This window comes from Cebus imitator, unplaced genomic scaffold (genome assembly GCF_001604975.1).
Source record: "Cebus imitator isolate Cc_AM_T3 unplaced genomic scaffold, Cebus_imitator-1.0 Scaffold55, whole genome shotgun sequence".
NCBI classification, from domain to species: domain Eukaryota; kingdom Metazoa; phylum Chordata; class Mammalia; order Primates; family Cebidae; genus Cebus; species Cebus imitator.
The window spans coordinates 616,900-641,413 of NW_016107370.1; the positions used below are offsets into that span (position 1 = coordinate 616,900).

General features: G+C 41.9%; 1 protein-coding gene across 2 annotated transcripts in view; it reads left to right on the forward strand.

The window, feature by feature from the left end:
• The window catches only part of ONECUT2 (one cut homeobox 2), a 54,630-nt gene extending 30,719 nt beyond the window's left edge, over window positions 1–23,911 (forward strand). The window contains exons 2-3 of one of the 2 annotated variants that reach the window (XR_001825299.2): window positions 9,044–11,457; window positions 12,104–12,634. Coding sequence is in view for 1 of the 2 variants with exons in the window: in XM_017528791.2 (XP_017384280.1) it covers window positions 9,044–9,330 (287 nt within the window). In the remaining variant the exon portion in view is untranslated. Of the gene's footprint in view, window positions 1–9,043 lie in introns of both variants that reach the window. The other variant, XM_017528791.2, reaches the window with a different exon arrangement.
• The last annotated feature ends 603 nt before the right edge of the window (window positions 23,912–24,514 follow it).

Genomic DNA, 24,514 nt, shown 5'->3' on the forward strand with positions numbered 1-24,514 from the left:
CTCACTGCAATCTCCATCTCCTGGGTTCAAGTGATTCTCCTGCCTCAGCCTCCCGAGTACCTGGGACTACAGGCACGCACCACCATGCCTAGCTAATTTTTTGTATTTCTAGTGGAGACAGGGTTTAGTAGAGACAGGGTTTTACCATAATGGCCAGGCTGGTCTTGAACTCCTGACCTTGTGATCTGCCTGCCTTGGCCTCCTGAGTGCTGGGATTACAGGTATGAGCCACCATGCCTGGCCTATCATCCACGAGAGGAAGAGCATACTACAGAAAATCTCCCCAGGGTCAGAGATTTGTCCTGTGTCAGAGGTAAAGCCCAAGACACGGCTCCCACTGACATTCCAGGGCAGTGCAGAGCCTCCCAGGGTTCCGGGCATCTCTGAACTTGGGGACTTTACCCCCATTCTCCAGCATCTCCAGAATGAGGGGACTGTGCATACGTGCATCATGCATGGCCCCTCTTGCCCTCTTGTTCCTTCTCCCTCCTCTCTCCTTTTTCTTCTTGCTCCACTGTTATCCCACCCTCAATATCTGCTCTACTAAGCCAGATGGCAGTGCTCCAACCAGCCCATAGGTGGTTCATGCTGGAGTACCTTGTGCAGGATAATTTGCCAGATGGGTTAGAGGTCTGTCTTGCCAGGGCTGTGCCTACACCCACAATTAGAAGGGAGTGAAAGGAGTGGGGGAACCCAACCACTAAGAACGGCTCCATATCCATTTGCACAGCATTCACCCTGTCTCTGCCCTTGGCCTCCCAAATGGATGTTGGTCTGGACGTCACTGGCTCCACTGCATGCCTGGATTGGCATCTGGTACATGAAGGTCAAGTTTCTGAGGAAAGCCAGCTCTCAACCTTGAGACAAAGCCATTAAATTTCTCATTTGACTCAGACCAGGCACGTTTGGAGAAACGAGAGCCAAGTTAGAGTTTAGCTCTAGGGGTGGTTGGGGGTGGCGGGCAGGCTTATGGTACTGGCTCCACGGTCATCTGAACCCAAGTGGCCTTTGGTGATGCAGCAGAAATCACAGTGGAGAAGGAAACTTGCAAGGTATCTAACTGGGAACTTTTATAGTTTCGAAAATTTAGGGAACACAAAATAATCGAATAATGATTTTAAGACAGCCCCTCCCCCTTCATCAAGGCCTGGCTCCTCCCAGGTGGGTGATCAGTGCTTCTGGTACCAGCTGGTCCTGAGTGGCTAGGGGAGCTGCGTAGGGCCCGAGCCTCAAGTCTGGTGTGTTAGGCCCCCACTTCCCAGGTCCCTGTGGCAACGTGCTGACACCTAATTATGTGCTGGCCCTGAGAAGCATGCCTTGCTATTTACCAGCATTTATGGCTTACTGGACATCAAATATGTATTAGCAGTATACGGTTCTTTTATTGTCTTTTTTCTTTGTTTGAATTCAAGGAATTTATACTGCTTTCATTTTAAAGGCTCTTGATCATGCAGATTAGTTCCAGAGGAAGGTGCTCTCCTGGACACCATCACCTCTCCCATCATCTTGCCATTCTGTCAGTACTGAAGGGGCCACCAGTTCAGAGCAGGGAAGTAAAGGGGGTTTATTTCCATTTTTCTTACCTCAAGCACCTGTAGGTTTCTCAGCGAATAAGGCCAAAGGTACGAATGTGAACCTACTTTTGTAATTGATTTTTCCAACATAACCCCAATTGTCTGCCTTAGTGAATCTTTCCAACAGAATAGCAGCGCCTGTGTCCTCCGAGGAGTGTTCCCTCCTTAGTGGAAAGGGTCATGCTCCCCACTTTGCACAAGCCCTCCTAGGAGGGGAGCTGCGAGCTCTTCAGCTGAAAGGTGAAAAGGCCTCTTCTGCAGGCATGCTTTTCAAACCTGTATCCTTGGAGGCTAAGTGTCTGCTGACAAATGCACACCCTGGATGGTCTTTCTCCCCACCCCCACCCTTGCCCTGGCAAGATCACTTTGAACTATTCAGGGAAAGTATTTACTGAATGCAAGGAGACTAGAGCACTTGTGCATTATTTATTAGGGGCTAACAATACCCATCATATGTAGAATGTATTTGGACATAAATTAGTGATGTTAGGAAGCTCCAGCGGTCCAAAACCTATTAGGATCTCTGACACATGTAAAAACACATCGTAGTCTTACCTCTTATATGAGGCTGGGAGTAGGCTATGAGACAACCTCACAAAGAAAACAAACATCTTTAACCTTGTATTTGCCATTAGGCCTCTGGGCAGTTGGTCTACTGTTGAGAAAGACTTGGAATCAGGAATTCTTAATCTCACCTTACACACCTTATTTCTGCTTTCTCTAAGGAAGGAAGAATGAATGTTCAAATTTCCTGAGTGTCTACTGTGTGTCAAGTGTTACGGCAAGCCCCTTGATGTCCTGGAGTGGTGGGCATTAGCATCCCCACTCTGTAGGTGAGGGAACTGAGGCTCACAGTTCTACAGCTGATCAGTGACTGACGGGAAGTAGAAAACAGGGTCTTATCTTCCATCTGAGCTCCTTACAGTACATTTGACTAACCCCTGGGCAGGAAGACAAAGGTCGTTCTTGTCTCCTGTATCAGTTATCTGTTACCACAATAATGCTGCAAAACACAGAACCACAACATGGGTGGTATAAAACAATAAACATCTGTTTTTGCCCAGAAGCGTGTTTGTTGGCGGGGTGTGTCTGCTGATACAGGCCAGGCTTGGCTGATCTCAGCTGGACTCAAGTGTACGCATGCAGTCAGCTGCTGGGTCAGCTAGGGCTGCCCTGTCTAAGATGGCCTGGGCCAAGACAGCCTATCCAAGTTAAGTGAGGAGTTTCAGTTCCAGGGCCGGGAGGACTGAAGGATTCTGACCCTGTGTTGAGTTGTTCTTACTTCACCGGCTTCCCAGGAACTGTGAAGGCTGGGAAGGGATTTTTCAAGATCAAATGCAGGATCCAGTGCTAATTGGGCCACCCTAAACAAACCTGTGTCCTTCGCCAAGGGTAAACTGGGAATCCATACCTCTGCCCCACCTTCCTCTTAAAGATCTTGTGGAAAAAAAGTCCCAGTGGGGGATCCAGACTTTGGCCTCTGCAGGGACTCACCTCATTGTGCCTTAGCTCCCTATGTGAAACTGAAACCCTGGACTGGACAAAACACTAAGGTTCTATGGCTCTGTGAGCAGGCTGCTAAGAGAGACAAAAGATGTTCAGGTGCCTTGAAGAGCTAACACCACTGCACCTGTGGAACCAGGTGTCAAGGTGACATGGTCCCAGGGTAATTCCCCAAACTTTATCTGCCTCCTTGAACCAACCAGATACTGTCCTCCTTACCTTACCCTCCACACCACACACTCACAACCACACACACACACACACATCCGAGGTCACTGTACCCTGTGTCCGGGAATCGGCCCTCCCCCAACCTTCTCCTTGCTTCCTCTCCCCACCAGCACAGAGGCCTTGGCTTCCAACACCCCATCATCGCTCAGCATGCAAATATCCAAAGACCTTTGTCACTAGAAGGAAAATGCATGATGGGTGAAAAGCAGCCTTTCTGGCCAGGGAAGCTACTCAGTTACTGACTTCTGCAGTCGGCAGCAAGTCCCCCTCCCCAAGCTGAGGGAGAAGGAAGAGCACAGGACACCACGTGGCCTTTCCTGCCATCCATGGTGTTCTCCGGTCTCACATGGTCCCTCACCCTGTGCCGCCTCCCTTTGCGTCCCCTCTGGATGGGACTCATCCCTGGCTTGATGAGCTTTGCTGCATGACTCTGACTACACACCTTGGTGCTGCCCATGGGTAGGCAATGGACAGGGCCAGGGCCGGTTAGTCTGGGTGTCAGAGGACAGCTGAGCTCCTAGAATGCCCAGGAGCAGCCACTCTGGAAGCAAAGTAGACCTGACCCCACAGGGAGTTGGGTTGGGATAGGGGAGGCATGGAGAAAAGTTGTGGAGAGATGTTCTCTCTCTCCAGGTTAGAGCTGGTGACGATCAGCTATGGGAAGCAGCACGTCCTTGGAGATGCACTTTCTTTGTCCTGTTTCTGACCTCCTGAGGGACAAAAATCCAGTGGCCACCAGGGAAAAAGCAAGTTGGTATCTCAAGATCTCAGAGTCGGGTTGTGCCCCAAGCCAGGGCTTCCCTCATTTTACCCTGGAAACCCAGTCGTTTGAAAAATTCTTCTACCAAGGAACCTGTATTTTTAGGCAGTAGCTCTCTGCCATCCTTCTTGTTAATCACGGATTATACACAGATGTGTGCATGCCTGCCAGTACCAGGTCCTGGGTCACAGGACACAGTCAGCGTGACCAATCTGAGTCAATAGTTCTTTCAAAAAGTGGGGAAAAGTACTATAATCTGCGTAGGTAGCCTTATTGTAGGTAAACAAATGACTTTTCTTCATCTTTAAAATGGAAGCAAGCTCTTGGCCTTCCACATGGTCTTACATAGGACCTGCTTCCCTGTGAGAGGGAGGGAGGTCAAGAATGGCTGAGGGCTTTCGAGGTCTACACCCACCTCCCCATCAGCTAGTGACATATCAGTTCCTGGCATGCCCTCCCTGCTTTCCTCCTAAAAGACCAGAGGAGAAGAAACAGATCCAAATGGTCTAGACGGGGTTGGGCTAACCTCACACCTTCCATGGCAGAATTGGCCTTGAGCAGCTGGAGTCCAGGAGACCTTAACCAGCATGTAGCTGTGCCAAGACTGAATCCATCAATGCCACTGGAACACCAGCTGTTTCGTTGGGTTTCTAATGCATCCTTGGGTTGGAGGGAGCTACTTGGCACTTTCCTGAATTTTAAGAAATGGACACATGTTGATTATAGAGTGTAGCAATTGACCAGCACCAAAGTCATTTGCACTCTGCTTGTGCCTCCTGGCACACCTGGCTTCTCAGCCCGGGTCTGAGGATGCTGAGGTCACAAGCTCACACCAGCTCCCAGATGTCATTGGATCTGTCTACTTTTTCTTAGACTTTCAAGGCAAGTGTTCTCCCTCCTGTTTTTATTTTCCTTTAGCTCCTGACCAACTGCTTTTGTCAGAATCAATGACTGCCAATTGCTGGCTATAAAAATCTGGGGCAACATAAGGACATACTGCCTGGTTATCTGGGGCTTCTGGACTTGCCGTACACTTCTAGATTCCAAGCTGCAGCTTTGCATTTGCTGCTGTGGCATCTGGTGGCTTCTGAAAGCTGTTAGGAGGGCATAGGCAGGATGTATTGACCTGTTCTTTCTGTGCAGTTTGCTTCATATTAAGTCTTTAACATTTTTCTCTGAAGTGTGTGTGTGTGTGTGTGTGTGTGTGTGTGTGTGTGTGTGTATGTTAAATACATATATATATATAATGTTAAATATATATATATCTCACACAAAATATAATCTCAAAGCCAATGTGGACGTATATGCCCACACTGTCTCATCACCCTATTAAAAGCACAAAGACAGCATTATCTGAGGAATAATCAATATCAGTATGAAAATTGAGAGCTATGTGGTTGATCCAAAGGAGCATGAATTGACAGAAGACCTCAGCCAATGTTTGCAGAAGATATTTGCCTGGATTTTGTTATCAGGAGATTATCATGCATCACTGTTTATTCAGAATCCTCCAGATGAAGGTTTGGTACCAGTTGTCCCAGGGATAGGGGCAGGAATGGTGGTCCAGGCACCTGAGGTGGCAGTAGGGGCAAGCATAGTGGTTTCTACATTTTAAAAGGGGCTGCAGAGGTTTATAGAAGCACAGATTCCAGAACCTGGCCCCACATGATGAAAATCAGAATATCTAGGGGTGGAGACCCAGAGGCTGCCCTGCAAAGAGGTCCCCTCTGATGTGTAGTCGGGTGTGGGTACCATTCCTTACAGGAGAAGGGTTCATTCTTTCTTTCCCTGGGTCTGCAGCAAACCTGGGATATGGTGTCAGTGTCATCACTTACACTCCAAGGTCTCCATGTGTTTCCTTTTAAAATGAAAATCATTTTACCTGATTTGCCTAGCTCAGAGTTACCGGGGTAATACAATGGGAAGGAAAGTGTGAAGTGAAGATGTGCCTGTTATCTCACAAGCCTCTCTAGAACTGAGCATTTTTATTTCCTTATTCGCGTGAGGAAGACAGGCACCAAGAGGTTAAGTAATCTGCAAGGCCCCAGGTCTTAGAGGTGGGGAAGCCCAGGTTTGAATCCAGACCTTTCCATTGCATAACATGCTCTTCTGAGACTGTAGAAATCAGGCAGACCCATGCCTCTCAAACCGAAGCATGTGGACCAGCAACATCAGCATCACCTGGGTGCTCATGAGAAATGCAGAATCCCAGAACCTCTCCAGGCTGACTGCATGAGAGTCTGCACTTTGATGCGCCCTCCAGATGATACCTATGCACCTTAAAGTTTAGCAGCACTTCTGTAGGGGACTTCAAATTGAGCAAGAGAGAGTAGACCTCAAAACAAGGTTACCCTACAAAGGCTATTTCTGTATGTTACCACCACACAGGAATCATCAGAATCCAACAAAAATATGCAGTCCTCACAGGAATGAGCAAGGAAGAAATCATTACCAGTAAGCTGTTGGAAGAAGGATGGCAGTGACCAGTCTTAGCCCTTTGTGTCTGAGCTCCCATTGCAGCGGAAGCACTCCTCATCCAAGAAAGCCCAAACGCCCCAAGAGAATGAGTTTCGAGATAAAAACAGATTGTTTTTATGTGGATGTGTTGTGTGTGTGTTTAATTTTTGAGGACAATATGAATACTTTTAGAAATGAGAGAAGGAAAAATCTGGAAGAAAGAGTTCAGCAAAGCTGATACAGCCTAGCAGTTTTCCCATTTAGGGGCTCTCCTCTTCCTGCCCTTTGAGACTATCAGTGCATTTTGATTATTTCAGAAGTGATTCCTTCATATTACTTCATACACAGCATCCAGCAGGGAGGGTGGCCAGTTAGGTAGGAAATTCAGCTTCCAAATATCTTTCCCATAAGTGCTTGTCTTCAGGTTAAATCCTGTCTTTGTGTGGTAAGGCTGCAGTAATAACCACAACAATAAAATACCACAGTTTAGTGCTTATAAGCAACAGAAGTTTATTTCTCACAGTTCTGGAGGCTGGGAAGTCCAATATCAAGGTGCTGGCAGATTCAGTGTCGGGCAATATAGTCTGTGTCCTGGTTCATAGAGAAGACTCTCTCACTGTGGCCTTCCATGGTGGAAGGGTCAAGAGGTCTCTCTCAGGATTATTTTATAGGGGCACTAGCCCTATACATGAGGGCTCTAACTTCCTGGCCCAATTGCCTCCCAAAGGTTCTACCTCTTAATACCATCACCTTGGATGTTAGGATTGCAACATGTGAATTTTGGGGGGGACATAAACATTCAGACACCATAGCAGACTCTCCACATAAGATGCTGCCTGCAGAACTCAATAAGTAGGAAATTCTGTGACTGAAGGCCAGGAAACAAAATATGCAAGCCAGGGCTTTGAGAAGCATAGAAAATCATCTGAGCAGTACCCTGGGTGCCAGGCTTGGGAGAATGCCAGTCCAGTGCAAAGGTATTCTCAACTTCCAAACAGAATATCCAGTGGGATTGATTCTGAGGGTGACTGCCCCATCTGGGCCTCTTCTCCTTCCTGGCCTTTCCCCAATTCTTTCTGTTGAGGCCACACTCCCACCACACCCTTAGGGGAATCTGGGATTTATTTTAAGTGATTTTGTTGTTGTTGTTGTTGTTGTTGTTGTTTTGTTTTGTTTTGTTTTTGAGATAGAGTCTTGCCCTGTTGCCAAGCCTGGAGTGCAATGGTGCGATCTTGGCTCACTGCAGCCTCCGCCTCCCGGGTTCAAGCGATTCTCCTGCCTCAGCCTCCCGAGTAGCTGGGACTACAGGTGCATGCCACCACACCTGGATAATTTTTTGTGTCTTTAGTAGAGATGGGGTTTCACCATGTTGGCCAGGCTGGTCTCAAATTCCTAACCTTGTGATCCACCCACCTCTGCCTCCCAAAGTCCTGGATTATAGGCATGAGCCACCGCACCCAGCCATTTCAAGTGATTTTAACACACATTCTCATCTCTTAACATTGCAATTTGTAATACTGTATTATTTAACCTTTACAGGTCACTTTTCTGAGACATCGAACCTGTCTGTGAAGTGTACAGATTCCCTGAAAGAGTCAAGAAGCCATTTGTCCTCATTGTCCCAAACACTCCAAAAAGAGGCAGTCAGGAGTACTACAGAGACCTGGTTGCTGCCTTCTAGGAACTTTTAGACTAAGGGAGAGGTCATGACTCATAATGTCCTTGACTGCATATGTCAGCCCAGGCATGGATACTCATTTCTGCTAAATAGAGACTCTGCATATACTGACTGACATATCTACAAGCCTGAAGTCCTATTGTAATGTTGGGCATCTTCCCCGACCCTTATCCCCTGTCGTCTTGTACTGGCTTCCAATTTCAAACTAGCCAAATGAGAATTGGCTGAACCAATTTTTCTATAGTCTTTCCCTCCCTTGATCTTCTGTTTTGTTTTGTTCTAATTTTTCAAAAGTCTGGATGAAAAGAATTTGGGTTGGGATGATACCATCATTCACCTCTAATTTCCTTCTGTTAACAATTTTTAGAGTCACGTGGGTAGAAGCTTTGATTTTGAAAAACTATGTACTTTTATGTTTTGACTCCAAAAGGTAATTTCAAGTCAGCTGTAAACAATTCGAGAGGATGAATATGAAAGAGGAACTGCCTCACCAGGCTTCCCCCACCCTGGGGTCTGGAGTCCTCCCTGCCTTCACAGCACCTGATTTCAGAGATAAAGAGTTTCAAGGATATGCTAGAGCAAGGGAAAGACAAGTGCAGTTAGTTCAAAACCAGACTATGTGAAACAGCCCTGCAGCTTTCTCCCTTCTCCCATCCCCTACTCACTCGCTGATACCTTCCATCACCCTGGGATGATGGGAAAGGCTGGTTATTGACAGCTGGGCAGTTTGCACAATAAAGTTTAATGGTTTACATCTCTCTGTACAGCTTTGTCAATGTTTTCCATGGATCACCTTCTCGGGTGAGCCCACTGACTCCTCTCCTTCTTCTCTTTCCCTTCAAGCGTGCAAACGCAAAGAGCAAGAACCAAACAAAGACAGGAACAATTCCCAGAAGAAATCCCGCCTGGTGTTCACTGACCTCCAACGCCGAACACTCTTCGCCATCTTCAAGGAGAACAAACGCCCATCAAAGGAGATGCAGATCACCATTTCCCAGCAGCTGGGCCTGGAGCTCACGACCGTCAGCAACTTCTTCATGAACGCCCGGCGCCGCAGCCTGGAGAAGTGGCAAGACGATCTGAGCACCGGGGGCTCCTCATCCGCCTCCAGCACGTGTACCAAAGCATGATGGAAGGACTCTCACTTGGGCACAAGTCACCTCCAAACGAGGACAACAGATACCAAAAGCAAACAAAGGAAAAAGACACCGGATTCCTAGCTGGGGCCCTTCACTGGTGATTTGAAAGCACAATTCTCTTGCAAAGAAGCTTCTATTCTAGCTGTAATCATAGGCCAGGTGTTTTTTTGTTTTTAATGGCTATGGAGTCCAAGTGCAAGCCAAAAAATTAATCTCTTAGAATCAGACACTGTCCTCTGAGCATGCTAAGCATCCCAGAAACCCAAATGGGGCCTTCCTGAAGCGAGTTAATTCCAGTATGGTGTCGCCCAAGCTCAGGATTACTTAAAATGTTATCCGTCCCACTTCGGGTCCTGTCAGTTTCTTGCAGTCAGAGTTCCTATGAGTAACAATGGGAATTTGGCCTATGTAAATACTCTGAGTTTAGGCTTCCAAGATGCAACAATAAGAGAAGAATCTAGCAACAAGAATGACCTCATTTGCTTTCCACGTGCTTAGCCTCATTATACCACAGTACATCCAAGTTCACAGCCATAACATAAAAAACATCAGAGTGGTAGTTACTGAGCACAAGTTTTAAATATGGACATTAGAAAAACAATCCAAGGACCTGTTTTTCCAACTCAGACATCTTTTCATTGAATGATTTAGAAAGCTTCAAGTTGATCCAGCTTACAATTTTTTTTTTTTCTTTACCTCCTGAAAATCTCATATGGTCTTGGATCCGTCAAAAAAACAATCGGTTCACTTGAGCTCAAAGTATCAAGCACAACAAAGATAAACAGAAGTAAGAAAAGTTCTGGGTTCACCGCATCTAGGTTTTCAAGACACCTATTGTTAAGTCATTAGGGAATTGATGAGAATATGGCTTCAAGCACATTGCAGTTTGCTACAAATTCTGTTGTACGTAATGCAGACGCACACTCAGGAGGCCAATTTAACTGTTATGGTACATGGAGCAAAGGCAGCATTTTAAAAGATCTAGATTTTTTTAGATCATTAATATGTCCTTCATGGTTGATCAGTCATCTGGTCCCTCCTACTGTACATTATGACCACCATGTAATCCATTCTCACTCTTTCTGATTTGGGGTTTTTCCTCATCTATACCATTAGTAGGGATGTTTTCTGTGTTTTCTAGCAAGAAAAAAAAAATCAATCAAACCTCCATACATGTTACTCATGACTGTCATCTAGTCCTAAATCTCTTCTGTTGTTGAATCATCCTTGCAAAACAGCTGAATAAATCTGGAAAAAACACAGCACACCAAAGAAGCAGAATACTGCAAACCAAAGACATTTATGACTTGTCATTTTCTAGCCTAAAAATACTGTGATTACTTTTAGAAATCAGAAAACCTCTGCAACTCCGAATGGCATTCAGCTCTTGCATTTGGCGCACCATCAGGCTGAGCGGACCAGCTACGCCAAAGACATTAGCCAAGCCACCCAGTGGAGTGGCTTTGCCATGCCAACTCTCACCTTCCCATAGCAAGTGGAAGAGCGCCTACAGAACTCTGGGAGATTGCGAAGGTCACAATGTGCATACTTACCAGTGAATGGCCCCAGGTGGGCACCATGGGGGTGTTCAAAGCAAGCCAAACGCTGCAATGATTCTTTACAGACACTTGAGACTGAACTTTTTTATGAATTATTTAATCGAAACCAAAGAAACTTTTTCTGCACCTACTTCTGCAACAAACAAAAAAAAAAAAAAAAAAAAAAAAAAAAAAAAAAAAAAAAAAAAAAAAAAAAAAAAAAAAAAAAAAAAAAAAAAAAAACAGAAACAAAAACAAAGAAACAGCGAGACATACTGTTCAAACAGACCTCTTGGGACATTTTTTGGAAGCAGATTTTAAAGAAAGGGTTGAGACAAAGATAGAAATAAGGAAGAGCCTCAGTGGCTGCTGCTTCATTTGACAACTCACACGGTAATCTTAAAGTTGAAGATTGTCTTTAATTTGTGCCTATGCAGTTTTTCAAAAGAACACGGAACAGAGCAACAGAAACCTCAACAGCTACAATACCAAAGATGAGGATTTCTCACACCTTTTGTTTCAGTTCATTATCTCCTCTTGCCTGGCTAAAATACTAATAGCGCCATTGATCTGTATAAAGGTAATCAATTATGTTTCTCTGAGCAACAAAAGGAAAGGGCCATTTATTTGATTTTATTGTTTCCCTTTAATTTTGTTTTACAGCTTTTTACCCCAACATGGAATCTCTCAGAAGTTTCCATGCACTCCAAGTTTAAGATGTTGGGATATTGAACAGTTCTTGTCTCTCTGCTCAGCAGAGGGTAGGGGATAACATTATCACTTGAATGTTCTTTGCTTAACCCTTAGACTTGGTTCCTTCTATGTTCAGAGTCTCATCATCAGGGGAGGGAAAGGGAGTAAGGGTCAGGGATAGGGGTCTTGGTGATGCATCCTCTCCTGAGCCACAGAACCAAAGAGTTTATAGAGGAATTTACAGCCTCGTTTTCACATGATTGCTACATCCTAACAGGGCTTCATTTGGGGGTGGGGGGAAACATGTAAAAATAATTGCCAGTTTCTACTTTTCTATTAGCTTTTTAAAAATCAGCTGTAAAGTTGCATTTCTAAAGAAAGATATATATAATATATAAATACGTATATAGATCAACTTGACATTGGTGATAACCCAAAATTATTGCTGTCCAAATTCATGTCTTGTTTTTGTCCAGTGCTTCATTTGTTAAGTATTCGGTTCAGAATTTTTCTCATTTCTCATGCCATTTCAGAGTTAATTTGCCACTGTGGATGATTTGAAGTATTCAGATCTCTATGGAAGTTTCTGGGAAAGGTTTAAAGTCAAGATCAAGCATTTCAGCATTTAACCTGTTGATAAATGGATCCATGGTGTAAATGAGTTTTATTTGTATTCGGAGTCATCTCTATTCTATGCCTCAGTCTTGACAAGGTGGTGAGTGAGGTACATCCGCCAGACTCGGCCCAGAACTGGGCCCTGACAGTGGGGTGCTCATCTTCTGTAACTGCTGGGAAGGCTCACTGATCCATTTTCACCAGTTATAGAATATGAGACCAGCCCAGAAATCTGTTGTCCAGGAGCTGCCCTGTCCCATCTAGGTGTGCCAGACCCCCTCGGTGAGCAGATCCATCAAAGGGACTTCTCATAGGGGAAGTCCAGCTTCTGTTGCAATGGGTTGATAGATTTCCTCAGGGTGGTAATTACCAATTTGTATTTTGACAAGCCTATGTGCAACCACAGCTGGCACTGGGGTGGGCAGTGGTGTTGGGTGGGGTGGGAGAGAGTGTCTCAATCCTGGAGAGAAAATATGAAGCAGGTTTTGGGGAGACTCCCAGAGTCCTGCCCCTGGGGAGCCCCATTGTTGATCTTTGTGCCACCTCCTGATTCTCGCTATGTAGGTCTCCCTGTGCTGTGAGAGAACACAACTCTCCACAATTTTTATAATTCATCCTGCCTGGGAGATTGTTCCTTGGCTTTTCCCTTGTGTCCCTTTGTCCCTTGCTCATCCTCCATGTTTCCTTTGTCAAAGGACTAAGAAAAGAGCATATTTCAACAGAGGAATGTTCCCAGGTGGGTTGATTTCAACTTGGGTATTTCTAAACGAGTCCTTATAACATGTAGCCAATGGAAATGATTGCTCTTTTCCAGACTGGATTGAGGAATAGAGCCTGCTTGATTTGGTTAGGGATCCTTTGGCACTGTAATCTCAGCATTTGGATCTCCAGCATCCTCTGAAGATGTCTAGACCAATAGAGGCTGCCTTTGTGACCTGATATTTCAACACTGGTCAAACCAGTCCTCTGGTGATCAGAAGAACATGTCATAATATTTTAAAAAAAAAAAAAAAAGGCAAGAATTTTTCCCCAGGAGCTTTAATAAATGTCTCATACCAGATAATGTCATGCCAGAGAGAAGAGCTTGCTTTTAAAAAATTATTTACATACATATATAAATATATGTGTGTATCTATACAGTTATGTGTCAAAATTTTAAGCCCTGCAGAATTTCAATGTGTTAGAAATCTAACAGAAAAATATGCTATATTGAAAGGTAATAGAATTTAACCCAGTGAGTTTACTCAAGGATTTTTAAATTTTATTTTAAGTTAATAATTTCAGAGAAAATACTCATTTGGATTTGGTTATAGTTTAGGATCCATTACCTCAATCCAAGGAAAATTCCAGGCATTCCTCAGCCATCAGCAAAAGGGATGGTGTGAAGGAACAGTTAACCAAATTTCACATTCTTGAGGCAACAGAAATGCAAACTCTCACAGAAATTGAGTGGAAAAATACTTGCCTTCATTCCTTTACACAAATAGGCTTGCATTGTTTTTGTTTTAGTGTGATTTTGGTACTGGGGATGTAGTTATTTCATTCCAGGAAATAATAATAATAAAAAGAGACATTACAGTTCTTTTTTAAAAGGAAACAGTAACAACAATAAAAACTCAACACCAATATTTAAAAGCTTTTCCAAAATGTAAAAGAAGTGTTTAGCTTGCACCATGTATAAAGGTACAGGCTAGTTGAGCCAGAAAGCATGGCAATTCTTCTGGAGAAATCTGGAAAGAATTGCCTCTAAGCTGCCTTTTCCCCCTGCAGGCTCTTGGCAGTTGTAGGCTTTAGGAAGTCCAAAATAATTTTGAATTCAAGCCAAAATAAAATAAAAATTTGGAATGTCAATCTGATACACACACACACACTTACTTTTCTAAGTCAACCAACGTATTTCAAAGCCAAAAATAAATACTTTTAGATAATCAGTTATTTTCCCTTGTCTATACTGGGCATCCACCTACTAGTGGCAGTAAATTAAAGTTGAACAGATTTTAAAATCACTGTTACCTGGGTAGAGGGGGAAACTTCCCCACTTTTGAAAATGTTTATAGGATTATAGGAATGTCTGTTTGATTATCATTACCAAAGTGTCATGACAGTATGCCTTTGTAGTGAACTCGGATTTTCAGGAGTTTGACTAGTTGGATATTTTAAAATCTAAGAAGAAAAGGCCTGTTTGCAATGTTGTTGAAGAATAATGGACTCTATCAAAAAGTGGAGAAAAAGATGATACATGTGGTGGAGGTTGACCACAAGGTCCAGACACAACTACCTTGGCGATAACCTTCTAGATTCGTAACAGGTTAGAGTGACTTTTTGTTTTTGTTGTTGCTGATGCTGTGTGACTCGGACTTCTTAGCCTAACCAGGAAGAGTAAGTGGAAATGGTAGAAGAAGTGATAGAGCTGATGTACCTATAACTTTCTGATACTTGTCTGCCAAACTTGATAGATTAGTAATTTTGTATCTTTAGCTAAGACCAAGTCACCTCTGAAACAACAGGAGATTCTAATTTTAAAATAAGGCCACAAAAATCCTTACTGAATAAAGAATGGCACCCCAGTTGGCTGTATAAGTCTTATAGGATAATGATGTTGGCTTTAAATATGGATGTCTCAATGCCTATTTTCTATCAATGATTTGTTTGTTTCCAAGGTAAGGGAGGGAAAGAGGGGAGGGTTTATCTGTTTTAGAAAGTCTCAGAATACTTATAAAATACAAAAGTCATTATTAAAATATATAGGACCTCACATAGGTAGATGCAGAACTTACCACTGAGGCTAACGGGCTGTTGTGTGAATCACACAGGACCTTAAATGAGGCTCGTTATTCTCAGATACCAAAATGACTGACAGCCAGAAGCAGTTATTGCTAGAGCCCAAGCTTTCCTTAGAGGTTTTGGAGTTAGTTGTTTGGAATTAACCAGCTAGTACTTTTTTTTTAGTGGAGAAAATGTGTGTAAGAAAAAAACACATTGTTACCAGTTTGTTCATCCTAGGGAAGTCTTCCACTCTGCTCCATTTTTAGCAGCAGGCATTTCGCATCATCGCATAAACCTTGGCAGATAAGTCTGCCTAAAGCTTATACAGTCTGTCGGCTTGGATGTATACAAATTTAGATACATATTTTAACATGTATTCTCATAGACATCTTTACAACAATAAGCGTTACCTATAGGTGTCTAGACTGTGTACATACAAGTGTGTGCAGACATGCTTCATACATATAAACTGTAATCTGTTACAATAAATAGATTTTAAATCATCATTTAACATTTATGTGGTACTTTTACAATGTACATTGTTTTCATTATTTATTGTGACATTGAAAACCAAAGGGCAAGGAAAACAAAAGTATCCCAGCATCTTCATCTTGTACACTTGGAATTAATTTCATTTGGGCCCATCCAAGATAAACTCAACTTTCAAAAAATCTTTTATATTGTTTAATCATCTGTGTTAGGATGACACCTATGCTTGAAGACTTCGGTTGAATAGCTTTATTCTGGATCTTTCATAACTAAAGCTAAATCCAAAGACCTGAAAAAGGAAAAAAAAAGAAAAAACAAAGAAAAAGAAGAAAAAATAGTAAAGTCAAGCGCAAACCAATGGGGAGACAGTGGGCTCTGGTTTCCAGGGTTGAGACAGTGGTACTGCGGTCCTGGGGAGGCTGCATTAGCTAGTTGGGAGTGGTGATATTTTTCATGCTTGTCACATCTAAGTGGTCTTTTAACATGAGAAAGCTTCAGAGGTTATAATTTCCTGCTCTATTTTTATTTAGACTATCAAAAGAGGTTATACATGTTGTCAGTCAAAAAATGAAGACACCACCCCACCTCGCCCCACAGAATGTTTTTTATCTTGACTCTTTGGGTTATGACCCAACAATCTGAGTATAATTAACGTAATTAACTTATTTAAATTAGTTTCTAGTACATAAATGTATAGGATTTGGGTAATTATTTGACCATCCTCTCTTAGTTTGATTTTAGTCCTTGTGCTTATTTATCAAAACCTAGACCGATGGTGCATCAGAGATGCAAAATTCTACTTGGAATACTCTTGAAGTTTAGTTTGCTTTATAAAGCAGTGAAATTCTGTTACAGACAGGGAAGAAATACAGGTTACAAAAAGAGAATTTGGAATATTCTTCCCTGTTAAATTAGCTTTTAAAATAATCTAAGTAACAATTATTAAATTATTTAACTTAAGTTCGCAGCCCCACCTGGTACCAGGTGAACTTCACCTCTTAATTATTGTGGCCCTCAGAGCCTTCATATTGTAACTTATTTATTTAACTTATTCAGCATCTGTGAAAGGTGCACTATATAGTTTATATTTTTTATTTAAAACAACAGAGAGCACTGCAGTTTGTTTGCTGTCAGAACAACAGAGCAAATTTTGTGGACAAGCAATGACTATTCAACCTGAACCTGTGCATTCAGAAAACATAAGCCGAGACCCTGCTTCATCAGCCTGGATTTCGGGGCTTCTATACAGAAACTGGAAAAATAAATTAAAAAAAAAATCGTTAAGCAAAAAGAGAGAAACCCTTACACTAGCTGCTTCCAAGAATGAACTCTGTGTGTATGTAAAGCAACAAAAAAAAAAAGGAAAAAAAAAAAAAAGCAGAAAAAAAGAAAAAAAAAGGAAAAACTTTCTATTTCTAGTGAGAACCAAAGAAGGCTACCTCACTGACTTTTTCCATTTGTAATTTTAATCGTGTTGATGACACACCAAAGATACCAAAGATTTCTTTCTCTGTGCGGTCTGCATTTTGCTTGTGCTCTTTTATAATTTGAACGATTTTCTCTGACATATGGTATGTACAGCCACAGCTCAGATACCCCAAAGAAATAATTATCTATGTGACGGCGGCTGCTAATTTGGAAAGGGATATTTTCTGTGTTTGTCTTATTTGTTTGCTGTCCCCTCCGCATGTTCAGGATGTGAGTTCAGATGCTGCTGTAATTGGATTCCTTAAATTCTGATTCCAAATTGGGAAAGGAAACTGTTTGGAAATGGCCTTCAGTCCTAGCCATGGCCTCTGTCCCTGCTGGGAGCTATCACAGTGAAGATTGCCAGTTACCTCAGAAGCTCTGACCATTGAGTAGTTGAGCTGGAAGAGACCTTAGGAATCATTTAGTCCAAGCCCCGGTGGCCTGGAGAAATGAAATAGTTATCCAAATCAAATAACTCTCGAGAGTGAAAGCCAAACACGCCTCCTGGTTCCTGTCCCAGCACTCCACCTATTGTGCAGTGCTGCCTATGCATGAGACGGGTGCCACATGGACAAATAGAACAGTGGCAATCCTTTAGCAATGAACAGGGACTAGGGTTTATCTCTTAACATTTTCAGCCTGTAAAAATAGTCACAAGCATTTTCAGTGTCCCGTTAGTATCTCAACGTAGTCGCATATGATGAGTGGCTTTGTGAAGGTGGCATGCCTTGCAATACAAAGACTTTTTGCCCTAGGAAATACATGTTGATCCCAATAGTGTGATCACTTTTGAAATTTTCCATTGCAAAGCATTGTATAAATAAGTTTTTAATTCAGACGGAGAAGAAAGTTCATTCTTGGCTTGTTGGATTTGATTATTATGGGTATTTTAAAGTCAGTATTTATCAAGAAAGGGAATTTGACCACCATTGGCACATGTGACATTTAATCTCTTCAGCCTTTTCCTTTCCCGTTATAGGTGTTGACGTTTCATTTGTAAGCCAACTCTGTATTTATGAGAGAAGTTTAAGCCTTACATCATTTGATAACAAAGCGTTATTCATGGTAAATAAAAAATGACCCCAAAATTACAGAGGAATGGATATGCCAGTTTAAGAAATGGCTACTTAAAGTGCTTCTCTCTTTCCTTCTTACTCATGAAATTAATTGGTCTTCTTCAAGTTTCTTTAGATTCCATTAAATGATTAAATCACTATTAAGATCCATTCATCAACATGATTTGTGTGTTAGCCAATGAATCTGTCTCTCAGCTTTTGACCAAATGGGTTTTAGACACATGCAAAGATCCACCTCTAGTCCATATAGCTCTTTTTGAGTGCTACTCTTTTGCATTTCACATAATGTAGTTATCTTTGAGCTTTTAAAGAGACCATTTAGACAAAGAAGCAAAGAGAGGAAAAGACCAATCAACTCATCAGTTCCATGCCTCAACAAAGCATAGCTAGTAAGGGAATATAGATGATAGATTGACAAACTGTAGGAAACACTGTTATCCTCTTTCTGAAGTTTTCAATTGCCACCTGATGTGAAAGTTCCCTCTTGTCTAAACAAGCTCAAAGCCCCATCTTCTCCCTATACAAGGCAGACCTGTAAGGCCTTCCTTCCAAAGAACACATTGTTTTGGTTTTCTTCCCAAATTCCTATTGGAAATAGAACTCTCAGAATCCCTGGGAGACAGAGCAAAAATGACTTGATTCACTGAGCAGCAGAGCTCCCCTATAAGCGAACATCACCTTCCCCAATCTTCCTACTGCCACATCCATACGAGAGAGGATCTAGGAAGAGCCATGGCAGCCTGAACACAGAAAACATCCCCACTTGGCAGACACCTCCTCAGCAACCCCCCCCCCCAGCCTCATGCTTCACTTGCAAAGTGTGACATAACCACGGGACGAGTGCCTTGCTTGAACCAAAGCAACGATTTAGCCAGTCTGGACCTCTCTGTGCTTTTTTTAATTCTTCCTGTGAATACCTCAGCTTCAACTGGGCCTCCATACAGTCAATTGGTGGGCTTATTGTACTGTGGTGCTTTGCAATGCAACCCTGCAAAGAACAAGATTTGTACTAATACCAAAGGTTCTTTCTCTATGTCTCCTCCTCTGCCTCCCTCGTTCTTCCCTTTTTTCTAGTTCTTCATGGTTCCAAAGCTTTACTATGAACCCGGGCACGTTGGCAATGCAGACCGCGCAATTCCTTACCGAATTTTCTCAGATATACCTCATAGACAATAGTGTTTAGAGTAATGTTATTATAGCGTATGTAATAAATTATTCACTGTTTCTTTTGGTAACTGTGATTTAAAAAAAGAAAAAAGAAAAAAAAAAGCTTTATACGTTTTAGGTTGTGCTTTTGTAATAGACGAAAAAGGTGCGCTTAAAAAGAAAAATGTATGTTTTTTCACCCCTTTGGATTTTGTTTATGCTGGATTGGGGAAAGTTGCAGAATGAGCCCAAAGTTTACAGTTTCATATTTTGCTGAAGAAACAATCTGTGTTCATTTGCTCTGTTGAAAAGAATAATTATTTTCTACATTTGTGCTACTTGGTCTGAACAATTAATTGTTCTGTGTTAACAGTGTAGTATTATAATTAGCAACTGCCAATCAGTGCTCTAATTTTATGCATGAGGCTAAAAATTTAGCAGTGTGATGCACTGTGGTCTTAATAGCAACATTTTTCGTTTTGAGCTAGATCTTCCCCTTTGGTTCCGTGGACTTTATTTATGCATGGGCGCCTATTGTTTGTTAGCAGTTGTGGAACAGTTGTGTATACATTAAACTGTGAAAATGTACACAGTTCAGCCCCAGACGGTGGTAATATTGGTTTTATTGGGAGATGTCTCACCTCGAAAATACCCTTTACATCTGTTGGGATCTGAAAATGAATCGCATTGAATTGGCTTCAGACTTTATAATGAGAAAGGTTATTCCAAATTTTTGAGTTAGCCGATTTGCATTCCACAAATTGGGATCCTCATAACCCAGATATATCACCATATCAGAGAGGGGTTTGAGAGCAAGTATTGAAAAACTCACCTTTGCATATTTAATTTCCATGAAAAGGAGTTATTTTGGCTTTATGCTCATGAACTTAGACCTAACTGGCCCTGTATATGGAGGTGCAAATAACCCAGCTCTGGCCCTGTTTGATCTCTGCTTGGGAATGGCTATTTTTGACTGTGCGTGGTTTCTTCTAGTATTTTGTCATCACGTCAGTTCCCAGTAGAAACTCAAATGGCATTCTTCTCTGGCTTTTTTGTCCACTCTCCTGGACATTCCCACCAACTGTTCCAGTGATTTGGACAAAAACACACAGCCATTTCCCAAAACTTCTCATGTGCAACTATCATGGCTCTCCCTCCCTAGACTTGGAGGTGACTGTAACTTAATTTTTACCTACCTGACAATGTTCTATCTACCTTCTACCAGGGACTATAAGAAGAAGTTTTGAAACCCACTTTAGGAAAACTATCTTCTTTAAATCCTCCAGTTATCTGAGGTCTCTATATGTCAAATGTATTTTTCAGTTGCAGGGCGTCTGGGCAAACTTGTTCTTTCTTATAATTGGGTTCGGAGACCCAGTCCCAAGTTTCATATTTCCCAAACCAAAATGCTTGACATAAAGCCAAATCAACTGCCAAGCACACTTTATTTTGCATAGGAGCATGCAGGCTAGGAACCCCTGGTGGAAAAGCAGCAGTCTCCTATGCAAAATATTGGAAATCACTGACAGTACAGCATTCATATTATCTGTCAATGAGGATATATCAGGAACAGGCCGTCATGAATAATACAAAGAAACATATTTTTATTTGGCCTTATGAAGTAGATTGTGGTAATGTAAACTTTGACATATAGTCTTTTTATTTTTTCCCTTATTAATCTGCCAAAGATGGGAACAGATACACGAATTTTTTAAATCGGCTTCTGTAAGACAGTTAATGATTGTACTAGTGTTTAATCTTCAGAAAGCTTTATGTGTTCTTCCACAATAAAACTGATATTTGTTTCAGCAAAGTTTTCCTAAAACCCACAAACCCACAAACTATTCCTCTTAATGCAGATATTGTAGAATCTACCAAGTTCAAATGCATTTTTGATCCAAAGAAAACAGAGGGGTGTTTGAGACATGAGTGTACCCAGCCACCCCCCCGGCTTTTTTTTAATCGCAGGCAATGCATGGGTCTGGCTCTTTACACTTTGCCAATAAGACTTGTCTTATGAAATCCAAGGTATATTTTGTTGTGCCATTTTATGTCCTTTTTTTTTTTTAACATTGTGGAAAGTGGTATGTTGAATCAAGTGTAAGCTGAGTTTTCCAGACAACTGAAGTGAATGTTGTTATTTTGTTATTAAAGGGTTTTTACTCAATGCTTTGTGCCAGTGGATGTCCTTTTCCTTGGAGACACAAAACTACAAAATTACCTCAGCTTGGCCTGGTTTTCCTCTCTGCCCTTTTGGGGAAACATGGGCCTGGCCTGGGAAAAGGCAGATCATGGGCTGGAAGGTAGGTTTTGGTACTGGGAAGAGACCTCAATGTCCGTCAGCTTTAAAGAGAACTGGGCCAAAACTCTCTAACCTTACTCTCTCTGGACGCCAGCACTTCCCTGCAATCCCCTGGTCTTGAGCATGTGTCAGCACAAAGGCAGACTCCAATTCACACATGAAAGGCAAGAAAAAGAAAATAGTAACTTGAATCTTCTGGGCTCACCAGGCACTCACCTTTCCCACCTTGCACTCTACCCAGTCAAGGCTGTTGCAGCCCATCTGGTGGCTTCACCTGGGACATTACTGAAGGCTTCTTCCTTCATCTTGGGGCTGCAAAGGGTCCAGGTCCCCTCATCCAGTGAGGCTCTTCCAGATCAGAAGTCTCCTTCCCACCAGACTTGCATCTTGTTTAGCTATCCCATCTGTACCTTTTGGAGATGATTATTTAGAAAACAAAGCAACGTATGGAATGGGGTTTTCTATTGTTTTGTTTCTAGGTTATATTTTAATTATTCTCAATTCTTTGATCTGGAAAACACAAGAGGGAAAAGGAGACCCCACTGTCTCCCTGTGCCTTGCTCCCATCTCAGGGGGCAGGGGCAGTGCACATTGCCTGTGCTGTTGATCTGTCTTAGGGGACTGGCTGAACCACAGCTATTGTCCCAGCCAAAAACATGGCTCATCCATGCCTACTTTATCTCTGCTTGAAAGTCCTATTCAAAAAGTTGTAGAGTTTGTGGCTTTTTTCTATATCCTTTGCTTTGGTCCAGTTTGGCCTTTAGCTTAAGAGTCAGCTTACTCTCTAGGAAAGTTTTTGTGGATTATGATAAGGATCCTGCCATCTGGGAAGAAAAGAAATCCAAAGATTCTCTGGCGATTGGATGGGTAGTCATATCATTACAGATACTTCCCTGAAGGTAGGATATTATTTCCTTTCTTTACTGCACTGTTTTGTGTTGCACAAGTCCAGTGGTGCCAGGAGACTTCTTACCATGAAAGGTTGAAAAACACCTGGCATACTGAAATTTCTGAAATAAAAACACAAGCTTCACATTGATAACTTGACACATAATCACTGAAGTTTAGATGCAGGGACTGAGATGATACAGGCAAATTCTTGGTGTTGGTTTCTCTTCTAATTCATATTTCCAATCACCTAATCTTCCCTCAATTCAAGAGCAGTTCAGTCGTTTCTCCCCAGGTCTAGGACGCCAAAGAGCTTCATGAAAAAAGATAATTAGGAATTGACCAGCATTTCAATTAGTTTTCGTCTTCATCCTTTGCATTTCTTAAAAGTGTTATCCTGAACCAGAGAGAAAGAGCCTGTCCATTTTTTTTTTCATTCTTTCTATTCAAATATTCCCACCAAGATAATACTTTATTAACACAGGTACTGTAGATCTTTCCTTGGTCAGTGAATTATTACAAGAGAAACTATCCTTCTACCAAAGTGAGTGAAAACAAGTTTTAGTGTCTTTTCTTCCATCGAGTTTTGTTCTCAGAATCCGTCAGTCCTGGCTCTTTTCCCACTTTAGGCCCTGGCCTCAGATGTGTTTACTTTTGCTATTTAAAATACCTTTAAGTTTCACCTGCTGGCCTGCAGGATTTGCATCCTCTCTTCTATACTGTTGACTGCTTGATGGTATTGAAAGGTGACTATAATGAGGGAATAAAGGAGGAGTAAAGAGAGAAGAATTTGTCCCAGGTCTGTTTAAAGTTTTAAAATTTAAAATGGGACTCATTAAATTATGGGAAAATGGGGCTATAAAGTGTGAGCCTCCTTTGACCATATGCTCAAAGACCATACTCTGCCACCTGCCTTCTAGGTAGCTATTCTAGAAACGACCCTTTAGTAGAAACCCAACTACCCTTTATAGGTCTCTTTCCAGATTCCAAAAGGACAAGAGATCAGAGAGGCACATATACGCCTCTTGTTTTATTTTCTTGCTTTCACAGATGTTATCTCCAAGAAAATCATAGGAGAAAACTGTAAACTATTCTTTTCAGTTGATCCCTTTGACATCACCTCTCATGTTTAAAATCAGGAAAACACACCCCTAAAATTTGCACTCCCTTCTGTTTTGAAAAAGAAAACCCATACACAAATCCTCACTATTACTGTCTTTTAACCCTGAGCTATATTTCCAAAGCATATTCCAGATTTTGCCCTATCTCAAACATGTTAAGTCAGACTGTGCTGAAAGACTTTCCAGGGACAGTCAACAGGGTATATGTTCAGTGGCTGCCCTGAAATCCTGGTGGGGATGAGGATCACACTTCATCATCAAGGGGATGCCCACCCCCTGATAAGCTCCCAGTCCTTTTGCAAGATTTCTTTGAATGTTAATTGCATTTTCAATCTTGCTCATTTCCTACCCCGATGTTTTGTCTGTGACATCGCTTACACTGGATTATTTCTATTTTTATTCCTATCATTAAATGGTAGTGCTGTAAATTCTGCAATTAATGTTAAATAAACTGCTTTAATTCATTGACTATGGCTCAGTTACCTTCTTTCTCTTTTCATGGAAGAAATTAAGCACTCTTCCTCCTACTACATCCCATTGTGGTTTCATAAAAAAAAAAAAAAAAAAAAAAGTTGCTCTTCTTAGTGAGACTACAAGCTCTATCTCTGACAGTAGACAAGACACATCTTATAATCAACAAACCTGTCATCCTTGTTATAAATCACAGGAGAGGAGAGATGCTCCATAAAAACTACCTTTTCCTTAACCTGTTAACACTTTAGAGATAGCCTGTCCCAGACTTATCTTTGCACAGATTCTATATGAGGTCACATATGATAAGTCAAAAGAAGGATCATTTTATTGTCACCCTATGGAAGAATCAAGAAAAATAGACGGAAAAAAAAATAATAAGGCCTCATACTGAATCTAAACCCTGCCACAAATTAGTTGTATGGCTTTGAGCAAGTCATTGAAACCCTCTGGGCTTCCATTTCTCCACCTGTACAAGGTCAAGGTTAAACATGGTTTTTATCAAAAGTCCCTTACATCTTTGCATTTGCCCTAGATTTTTAAAAATATTAACATTTTTGTACAGATTATATCTTAGCTTATTATTTTCTCTAAGTTAAT